This window comes from Fonsecaea pedrosoi (genome assembly GCF_000835455.1).
Source record: "Fonsecaea pedrosoi CBS 271.37 unplaced genomic scaffold supercont1.7, whole genome shotgun sequence".
In the NCBI taxonomy this organism is placed as follows: domain Eukaryota; kingdom Fungi; phylum Ascomycota; class Eurotiomycetes; order Chaetothyriales; family Herpotrichiellaceae; genus Fonsecaea; species Fonsecaea pedrosoi.
Window position 1 is genome coordinate 1295418 of NW_013550609.1, and position 10932 is coordinate 1306349.

Below are 10932 nucleotides of genomic sequence, written 5' to 3' on the forward strand. Positions count from 1 at the left end.
GGGTGCCTGGCAGATGTACGCTTACATAATACCTCGTGCATTACATAGATTCTCACCAAGGTTGGTTGGGATAGCCTCGCGCGAGACAACCGAGACAACCCGAACCAAAGGCTTGCCTTTCGCGCGAGAGGCAAGCTTACACACCACTCCATCTTCCGACTCAACTTCTATAGTATAGTATAATTGATAATTATACTTGAGCATGGCTTTCAGCCTCTCACATTACCTCCACACCTCCATACAAACCAAGTACACATGGGCTCGATCTCGACGGTAACTTGTCTCAAAATCCATTCACCAAAGCTTGGCTTTGCCTTGCCTTGCCTTGCATCGAAAAACACTCCCGTCATATAGATAAAGCAAGGGATACAAACCCCCAATGGCATCGTCGCCGACCACAACAGACACCAGCAGACGCTCCAGCTTGGCTTGTCATCAATGCCGCCTCAAAAGACAAAAGGTGGACATGTCTCCCCCCCCCCCCTTTCCGCCTTTCCCTGTGGATTCCTCCCCATGTCGTTGTCGGTGTTTTGGAATGTCTGTTTGACTGACTCTTGTCTTCTACCAGTGTGACGGCAACAGGTAAGGACACCCACAATCCAAGAATAGATCACAAGACACCTATTCGGAGGGGTCTCTTGATGGTGCCCCTTTTGAGCCTGTCCCAGAAATCACTAACAAGCAAACCTGAAAAGGTCGGGATGTTCGCAATGTGCTGCCCTCCGAATCTTTTGCACCTTTCCCTACGCAAAGAAAAGGTATGTCAGTTCATGAGGCACGTCTCTTTCAATCACGGATTCCTTCACGGGTCATCAGCCGAGCAGGTGTCGTTTTTCCTCGGTCTGGAGAGTATTGATAGAATGCCAGTGCCACCAAAGTCTTCACATGCTGACAACCTTCTTCTGCAGAGGTCCGGTAAAGGGATACATCGACGTCCTAGAAGGCCGCCTGTACGAGCTCGAGTCGGCCCTGCTCCAGGCTCTGCCCTTGGTATCCGACGACCAGCTCAACCAAGTCACGGCCTCGATCCCGCCCATTCCCAATCGCCAGCATTTCAGAAATCGGTTTAGCCAACAGAGTAGCAGCGACTTCACCACGCCGCCTCCTTTCGAGGTTGTGTTCCACCAACCTCAACAAGAAAGCCACCCTCGACATCACCAGCAGCCTTCATCGCGGATCATCTTGCCCGCAGGCAGTGACCTGTCTTCGAGTCCCGTCTGGAGTAACTCGGAATACCTGAGACAGGTCATGTGCGATTCGCCACATCACCGGCAGCAACACCATCAGCACCACCCACCTCCTCTGGAATTGGCACCTTTCCATCAAGATCCGTGGCTATCACTGCCGGCGCTGAATCTCGCTGGAGACCCGATCGCGCACCACCAGGACCAGTCTCCCGTCATCTCCGCACAGAGTCAAGGGTTTGACGGTGAAGGAGGGCGAGGAGGAAACGCGCAGTTCGACCTTTTGCCCGACTTCTGACCTGAAATAGCAGCGCGAAAGAGGGACAGTCAAACCCTCCATCCCATAAGGGGTCTCATGATCAGAAAGTAAAGAGAATGATGATGGGTACAGAGGGCTGGAACCACCGATCCTTCTCTCTGTTGTTCTTTCTTTCGGTTAGGCAATGAACCGGAAACACTAGCCTCACCGACTCAGGCCACGCTACTCGGCCCGAAAGTGCAGACACAAAAATCCCCCCTGTCTTGTATGTTGCAGAGCAATGACAATATGGCCATGATTGTTCCGAACTCGGAGCCAACTTGATCCTTGTCCATGCATCAAAGCCAACTAGCGAGAAATTCGAGAGCGAGTCTATATGGTGGGCTGGATTGTTTGAAGAATGAGTTTGCTCACATGGACCTCGCGAGGCTCAAACATATCGCAAAACAGGGGCTTAACTAGGTACAAAAGAGGAACAGGACTGGCAACAAGCAAGGGGGGTCCATAGGAAAACTTGACTCACTCCACCTATTCTTGCACTCACTTCGGTCTGCTCAATTAGCAGTGTACAAGAAGATAGACGCCGTTCAAGGGCAAGTGGCCGACCTCCAGGATCCCGATCCCTGAATGGGTGGATGAACGTCGTGCTGGCTGGCTGGTTTGATAATGCACGCGGGTCCCCACGCGGCTGTGTCAGGACAACGTCTCCTGGATTCCCTCGGTCCTTTGGCCCATTGGATGAATCATGGCTTGGGCTTCTTCATATTTCACACAAGTCAATGCCACACTTCACGAAGCTTTCTTTCGATAGTGTTTGGTCTTAGCGAGCTTGTCCGTGTTCACACCTTTCGTCTGCTCTCTTTATGCTGTTCTTCTTTAGGATATCAGCATGAACTCATCCATTTCCCGCACAAGGGACGAGCGCTAGTCCAAGGGAGCAACCCAATCGCAACTTGGGAATAGTTTCCGTAAAGATGGTGAGCAGTTGGGACCGCCTGAAATATCCCAACTCGGTTATGGGCTTCCTCCTTTATATTATTGGGAAGGTCAAATCGATGCCCTCGCAAGCGCGCCCACGGATTTCTTGGTCCGGGGTCACCATGCGAGGGTCCCAGCACCAGCCCGAACCAATGGTGCAATAGACCTCAATAGCTCTTACTCTGACTCAGCAATCGGCGGATCAAATGATGCCACAGTGCGTGTAGCGGGCCAATCCGCTTTTCGCCAGATCCCGAACATCGTCTGGAGCGGAGAAGGCGAACTTCACCCTGGACTTCCTCCATTCCTCAATCTTGTGCAATAGGATATTCATCGGACTTGAAGAATGGACATGACATCTCCTGGGAGTGAGTCGACAGACGAGAACAAAACCCTCGGGTCGGATTTCCTGTGGGTTGGTTCAGGCAGTGGCACCAGCGACCCAGCCAGCCATATTTACGAGAGAACGGTACGGAGCCATGTCCAACGTTGGCCGAAGATGCGCACTGGTCCAACAACGCTGCGTAGCGGTCCTCCAATCAACAGAAAACGAAAAGTCGCTCCAAGGGTTCAGACGATCCAGTCTCTATCGCTGAAGCCGAGGGCCAAAACCCACGGTTCGCCACCAAGTGCACGTTGCTTCTCTCAATTTACCGCGGCGCCCATAACGCCAACGTCTAGTCTGGAAAGTCCATTCGAGTCAAAGGATCTAGAATTTGCGGAGATGAAGAACGCGAGCGCGACCGAAGTTGATTCCCCGGCTGCGGGAGAGTCCGGGGATCACTGTCCACTCGAATGCGATGCACCTGTCCCGGAAAAGGGAGATTCGGACGAAGTTGAAAGTGCCATTGTCCCAATCTCATGGAGGGACACCCAACGAGGGGGCCAGACCTTTCAATCTCGCATTCAGCAGACTATGCGGCTTTGGCAGTCAATATCACCTGCTTTGTCCGCCACCCTCGACTCGGATAGACTGGAGAAAATGGTTCGAAGTCACCACATGACCTTCTCCGCCGTCTGCTCAGTCAAGAAAGCTCTCACCACCCGAGAGTCTCAGGAGGAAGCACTGATGTTCGAGCGACTGATGAGGAAAGGTTGCAGAGCTTTGGAGGCGAAGAGAGTGAAGGAAGCTTTCTTGCTGTTTGACAAGGCCTTGTCATATCTCAAGCCGGTTCTGATCATGCAGAATCTTCGAGGAGAGCCGATGTTGCTGCGTCTCATTGCTCAATTCTCTGGACCGCTCTTTGTGCCCCTTTGGCTTCGGGTCTACCAATACATTATCGGGCTCGCAGAAGTGTTGATCAGTCCAGACAACCCCTTCGGACAGAGTGCGCGTTCGTTTATCCGGTCTCCGGTGCCGATGATCGAGGCGTCAGAAATCGTTCTCCGCTGCATCCTCGACGTAGTGCAGACGCAGCTTGGACCAATGCATCCAGACGCCCTGGATTGCCTTGAATACCTTGCCTGGTCTCTGTTCGACAGAGGCCTCGGACAAGAAGCTCTGGCCCGCTTCACCGAGCTGCTGCAAAACCAGGAAGCCGCTAGAGGAGCCACGTCTCCAGAGGTATGCCATGCCGTCCGCGGGCTTGCCGAGACGCATTTGCTACTTGGTGACCTCGATGTGGCCGAGCGTCTGTTTGACGAGGTCCTGGGTTGGCGATGCATGGGGCCAGAGAGGGAGAGCCTGCAGATGACCGCCATCAGGGCCAGGTGCTTGCTTTCTCTGTCTCTCCTAGCGCAGCGACGGCAGAGGCCATTTCGCGCACGGTGGCTGTTGCAGCAGGCGGCGGATACAGCGTCTTGGGCACACGGTGAAGGTGGCCAGAACACTGCAAATGTTTGCTTCGACGAGAACCTCCCGGACCTCGATCCACTGGAAGAAGTCAAAGAAGAGATCCAGAGGGTGCTGGACGCAGTGGAGTCGTGCTCGATTGATTGATCGAGTGATTGACTTCTTTCTGTATGGGTCGAGGTCAACTCCTAGATGAACGGACAAGCTGAATGTCTCGGGCCCGCCAACATGGAACATGGGGCCTCGCATAAGAGAGAGCCATCTGTCGCCTTTCCCAGCGTCTTTCATTTGTCCCAGTCCATGCAGAACCTTTTCTTCGGAGTCATTTGCCGGACCCGACTTGCGGGACGTCAACTGGCCAAGGGCGAGGGGGAGGATCGAGAGACAGGCTGTAGTGGCGTGAATCTAAAAGTTGACAGCTCCACGCATCACCAGAGAACAGGGGTACCCAGTATGTCGGAGCAGGACATTGTGAAAAGGATGCATCAGAATAACAGTCTGTGCTGATGTATCTTTGCCATATGGTTGGCTTTGTCGTGCGGTGCCAGAGTGCGCACCTCGCAACACCACAAAGTCTCCGACGCAGGTTGGCCAGGTACCGAAGATGCAGGCCAGGGTGCGGAAAGCAGGGTGAGAAGTTAAAGTTGCAGGCTGCATTATTGGGCAGATGGGGGGTCTGTCTGTTGGCGAGACAGCCACGAGTCCACAGGCACGAGTCCACCACGGGTTGACCGCTCAACGCTCAACGGCTTAACGGGAGGGGAGACAACGGGGACTTCCAGGGGCAACACAGGCATTTGACACGCCCCAGGCACCGCCTGACAAGGCATGTTAAGGTCCAACCGGACTCAACCTTGAGAGGACGCGGTGCGTCATAACAGCAACTCTCTCGACTCTCTCTCGACTTTGTCCTTCATCTGGACCAGCAAGACTCCACGCCATCACTAAGACATACTCTATCACCCTCTCCTTTGTACAGAGTCCATCTCCGTCACCCCCTCGCTGCCGCTCATCACTGCCTACCCTAGACGCCACCGCAATCAACATAGTTTCCTCGTTCGCCTATCTTTTCCCAGCACAACTAGTCCCAGACTGTAGGGCGATGGCCTGGGACCACATGGATAACGGCTCCCCTCCCCTTTTCTTTCACTGTGACTGATCCCCGAGATCCACAACGAAATGCTCGCGAGCTTTGACCCTCGTATGGCCCCGTGTCGCATGTCCCCCACGCTGAAGAACTCAGTTGATGTGATCAGCACAAAGAAGAAAATGCAGGATACCCTGTGGAAAGCGCCTTGAACCACTCATCAGAAGTTTAAGGACCACATGTCTGGTGCCAGCTCCTTTTACGTACGTCAAGCTGACGGTCTGAAAAAAGAGTCCGTACATCAGAAAGAAAACCTGAGAACAAGATATCAAGCTAGACTAGCTTCTTTACAAGGGATATCTGAGGTACAGAGTAATCTAGTAAGCTGTTCCCATATCTTCCTGCAGTTTGCACAAGTGCTCATTGCAGGGATAGGGAGATCCTTCTGCACATGCCGTAGAGTCCTGCATGGTATCGAGGACACGTTCACCGACAAAAGCACAACACTCATGGCCCCTCCAACCATATCGTCTGCCTCTTGGCTATCCCGTCTCAAAAGACTGGAAGAAAATCTTGTACAAATTGAATTTTGTTTAACCCCCCAGAAAAGTTTTGGTGTCCAATGTCTTGCGACCCACCGCCTGTCTCATTGTTCTCTCGCGCCGAAATTTCTTCTTTTTTGTATCCTGATGCCCCATTCCCAACCATGTCCGGCCTTGGAATTGACCGACCTCAAAAGTAAATTCGTCCTTCAGAAATATTCGTCTCGAATCATAATCGTTCATGGTGTTGTGTGAAGCCACCCAATCATTAAATCGTAATATAAAGTCTGGCAGAAATGAAAACAACAAAAGTTCAAAATAGTCTTAGCTGAGCCAGACATACACCAAGTATACATGATGGCTGGCTGTTGACAAGCAGCCATCAGGTGGTGGCATTGGTGGGGAATAGAGAATAGGAAACGCGAGTGTTGCGTCGGGGTCGAGAGGTTGCTGTGGTGGCACGTTTGCGGCCAACTTGGGCCTTTGACAGTTCGACTCCTGGCATCGACGACGTTCTCTCAGGGACGGGGATCTGAGACGCAGAGACGCCCCGGTCATGCTTGATTGTTGGAGATGTAGTGAACGGTCCAACACATTCAAGGATTTGGGAATCCGCCGTCCTACTGCCCTGCGATCCCTCTCGTATCGTGTCCTGGCTCCCTTCTCTGAAGTGCTTCTCGAAGGAGGCGCCGAATTCTCCGAGATCAAGATTGAGGCTTTCAACCGAGTTTGCGAAACTAGCTAGATGGGCAATATCGGACAGAGTTGTGCTAGAATTTGATGACCGGTGCGTGCCAAAAATCGAGGCAATAATGCTTTCCTGAGAGCTCGACTTGCTCATCGTCGAGACGGGACTTCGCATGGGCCGGGTGCGAAAAGCGTCAGTCGAGGCAAAAGTATCCTGTGGTCGATGAAGATTGCTGGCAGCTGCTTCATCCAAGGAGACGATGGGCACTGGCTTCGGAGACTCTATTCCAAGCCCAAGGAGTGGAGATGATGGTTCCTGCTCCTGGTGGCGGCTAGGGCCACTCTCGTCGCGAGAGGGATAGTTTGGCATTTGCATTGTCAAAGGAGTCGAAGCTGAGGAAGATGCTTCATCGAGAGTTGGCTGCTCCACCAACAAATAATTCTCCCGGGGTATGCTCAGAGCACTGGGTCGACTGGGGATTGTGGTTGAAGCGTTGTTCACACCATCCTCTTGGAACTCTGCATGTTCCCACGAGTAATCAATGGCGTCCTCCCAATCCTCGATATCGATAGGCTTCATACCAACAGAGAATCGATTCTGGGTCTTGGGACTGGCGTCTACCCCTGCGTCTTCAGAGTCAGTCATTTCTAGATTCGAGGTCCTACACGGCGAGGTGTAGCAAATGGCGTCAAAATGTATTTCACCAGATGATTGACTTCGCCGCTTGCGCTGTTTCGTGGAAGGCGAGCCGAGGACGTCCACGACTGCTGGTTGGGGGAAGGGGTCAACTGGTTCTGAAGTAGCCTTCTCTTCGGTATTTTCTTCTTCGACCACCTCCATCAATGGTCTTGGAGGCGACGGCAATGGAGCAGTGCGAAGGGGGAGTGCAATGTCGTCCCTAGTTGAGACAGCGTGGACAACTTGGTCGTGTGGCAAGTGTGGGAGCGGCTTAGCCAAGGCTCTCGCGTGACTGACAGGGCTCATGGCGGACAACCTCTTGGTTGTCTCCGAGGAGGGAGAGATATCAACAGCAGCAACGGACAGTCTCGTTGGCCGAGAGAAATTCTCCATCGAGCGAGACAGCCGGAAGTCCGAGGGACTATATGGCGGCATGAAGTTGTCCTTTGGTGGTGGGCTTGGGCGCGTTGGGGTTGTTGGTAGATACGGAATAGCATTGGTAGTTGGCGAAGTTGGTTCGTCAAATCCAACATGAATCTTGGATTCCTCACCAGTCACGGGAAGGTCTGTGACAGGGATCCCTCGGATCTGGCTGATGGGCTGCTGGTCCGCCTGTACAGCATTGAATTCTGAGGTGAGGTCTGTTTTACTGACTGAGTCCAGGCTCTGGAATTGGGCTTGGTCTCCGTGAGTCAGATGTTGGAAAGCAAAGGGGCCCGAAATGCTCCGTTTTAACCCTAGATACTTGTTAGAGATTGGCATCAGATAACGGGGCCAGGCAATGGATTCTCACGTCTGGAGATCAGTGTGGGCTGACGTTGAATGCCCTTTATGGGAGCCATCTCGGCAGCCCTTTCTTCGGGGATGGTGCTTGATCTATCTTCCATCTGGGAAGGCAAAAGGTTCAGCTTACTCCCTTGCCGTTTCAACATGCGAGTGCCCTTGTTCAGCAAGCTCTTCGCAGTACTTTCTTGACGCTCCATCAGTGGCAGTCCACCGTCGATGTGACTCTGTCGGGAGGAAGGCCTCGAGGCAATTTCATTGGAAGAATCTGACATAGACCGAGTGTAGGCAGAAAACGATGAGGTGATTGTGTTCGTCCGCGACCTCACTCGAGGTTTAGGTGATAGGTCAGGATTCCCAGATTCGGCACTCGAGTACTCTTTGATTAACTCGGTCAAGGCATGGCCGGAAGACTCATTATTGTCCACTGAGGCCCAGTCGCTGGTAGCGACGTGCAGCTTGTCGCTGCTTTGCTTGGAATGTCCCTGACTCCATGGGAAGCGACCCATTTAGATCTCGCGTCGTTAGGAGGTTGACAATATCCTACGATCAACAACACACAAGGCTTCCGTTGTCTCATTCACAAGTGGACCGGAGCAGATTTGTTCACACCCGGCCTTGCGTATATGTGAAAGGTCGTCGTACGGCGTTTGCTCGAGTGGAGAGCCGTGTTGAGATTCCGGGGAAAGGGAGGATCGTTCAATATGACGCGGGCTCTATATGGCACACGGGCTGCCTCGAACTGATGTTTCAGTTAGTCGACATTTCCATCACGTGAAACATCTCCTGTATTCCTTCAGCTCTCTTACCGACAATCAACATCTGAAGGCGGAGGGGTTTCAAGGTACTGCCCCACCAAAGTGTCTCTTCAGATAAATTCGACACACCGATCTAACTGAAGAGCCCAGGAAGTACTCGGGGATCCTGCTCGTCGAGAGGTTTTGACCGTCCTGCTTTGTCTAAGGGCAATAACAGACCCAAAAAGCTGTGTTGTGACAGGGAGGAACGCGTCAAGATAGTGATTAAACAACTTGCTGTTGTATCAAAACAAATCTCAATATGTCACAGTCAATATCACTGAGGTGACTTCTTAGAACAACAGTGGCAGCGACACAACCTGGACGATATACAAAAGCTGAGAATGAAAGACAAATGTGAATCACGAGCGGGAGACCAGATATTTGGGCCTGATCTTACCAATTGGCAGAGCCCCGACCAGACAAAGAGTGGAGTGAGTAGCACGACCCTCGTCGTTCATGGGTCGAAGGCGTAGACATGCAGAGGATACTCGTAGGTAGAACCCGAAAGCAGGGGCAGCGAGTGGTCCAAACTGCCCGCGAGGCTTGATGGCGGGATAACGGGGGTCAAAAGAATAATCTAAACCGCGGAAGGCAAGGCTCCAGAGCGTAATACTTTCGACAGACGCGACTGAGACTGCCGGCTCGAAAAACACCCCCATCTTCGCAAAGCAGAAAGCAGGGGACTTGGGGGAACGTTGCGTTATGGTGGAGGTGTGAAGGAGCAGGCGAGGAGATTTGATGGGGCCGTCTTCTCGTCAGGAACAGGTGGATTCTGCAGTGACTTTTCGGTGGGTCGTATTCGTTGCGTGGGCGGAAGCCACAAGCCGGGACCTTCTACTCGGAACCAGGGGGTTTCGTACCTAGTTGCTAAACCAGGATGCTGGTAGTGCATATGGTGGTTCTTCTTGCGCATCGGCGTCATCCTCCGGCGCCGAGATGGGCTAGCCCACTTATCGTGTCATTTGTGGAACTCTTTTTCTTCCTGCCCACCCCTGGCTTTTTTCTAATACCCGTTGGACGAAGCGCGCGTCCGCTGGCAAGTGCCGCGGTCGGGCAGGGAGAGGAGGGATACGGAAGTAGTGCTATTTTCATGCGTCAGGGCGCAGACAGAGAATCTCCAGCATCCTATGTATGTTGAGCATGTGGTATGACGAATTGCGGGAGATGAGGGTCAAGGGTCAATTCAATGAGTCCCGACTCGCAGGTGCGAGAGAGTGTTCCCACTCAGCGAGAGAAGCCTTGTCCAATGTTGACAAGTCGCTGGAGAATTTCAGGCAATCGCTCGAGAGGCCTGACGGGAACCTCTGGCGGTAACAATGAGTGTATGTTTTGATCGACATTCGACCGAGTCAGACTGGGCGATTTCTGCAGCTGTCAGCAGTGGCTTGACAGTAATTGCTCTGTATTGGACTGGAGACTTGATGAAACGGGTCTTGGACGCGCTAAGCGATGAGGCAGACTGGGCAGAAGACCTCCTTTTTCCGAGAGGGGGTCAAAATGGGGAACAATGGCAGATTTCGGCGAGAAGGTGGGTAGAAGCTTCTGTGTGCAAGAGAAGAGAAAAGTTAGCGAGGTGAGGATTCCGGGAGACACGGAATTCATCTGCACACAAACCATGAAAAGACGATCCAAGGGACCATCACAGACCTGGATAGAGATCTGCCCAACTGCCCTTTCCTTGTATGGCTAGTAGCTCTGCTAGTGCCAGATAGTATCGCGCTAGTGAACCTAGCGCGACGCGGGCTGCATCTCCTCTTCATGCATCACAAGCGCTAAACTAAATTGGGAAGATATCGCAACATGTCAACGACTCTACGGGCTCCCACGCTATGATGGCCTTCAGGTACCTTGTCCACGTCCTACCTAGTAGTAGTGACTTAAATCCATCGTTGATACATGGAGCAACCGACTACGTTTTGCAGGAGGAGACTCTCTTCACCCAATTGGCATTCCTCTCGCCGACTCTGCTGGGAAGAAGATGGCGAGATCAGTCCAGGTACCCCGAATAAGAAAATACAGATTGTTTCCCGTCACGGCGGCAGCAATCTCATAGGACTTGGAACTGCTTGACGGACATGGAAAAGTCAGATATCGGAATCCTGCGTGTCCACGCCCAAGTCATCAGGACTGACTTCGCCGTC

At 52.6% G+C, this 10932-nt stretch overlaps 3 protein-coding genes across 3 annotated transcripts; 2 read left to right on the forward strand and 1 right to left on the reverse strand.

Moving 5' to 3' along the window:
* Positions 1 to 885: 885 nt before the first annotated feature.
* Z517_10526 (uncharacterized protein) lies at positions 886 to 1482 on the forward strand (the record flags this gene model as incomplete). Its single annotated transcript, XM_013424137.1, has 1 exon — positions 886 to 1482. The coding sequence occupies one exon, from the start codon at positions 886 to 888 to the stop codon at positions 1480 to 1482; it is 597 nt and encodes a 198-aa protein (XP_013279591.1).
* Positions 1483 to 2767: 1285 nt separating this feature from the next.
* Z517_10527 (uncharacterized protein) lies at positions 2768 to 4360 on the forward strand (the record flags this gene model as incomplete). Its single annotated transcript, XM_013424138.1, has 1 exon — positions 2768 to 4360. The coding sequence occupies one exon, from the start codon at positions 2768 to 2770 to the stop codon at positions 4358 to 4360; it is 1593 nt and encodes a 530-aa protein (XP_013279592.1).
* A 1864-nt stretch (positions 4361 to 6224) lies between these two features.
* Positions 6225 to 8500, reverse strand: Z517_10528 (uncharacterized protein; the record flags this gene model as incomplete). Its single annotated transcript, XM_013424139.1, has 2 exons — positions 6225 to 7945; positions 8002 to 8500. 2 exons carry the CDS (start codon positions 8498 to 8500, stop codon positions 6225 to 6227), a joined length of 2220 nt encoding a protein of 739 aa, XP_013279593.1.
* Positions 8501 to 10932: the final 2432 nt, after the last annotated feature.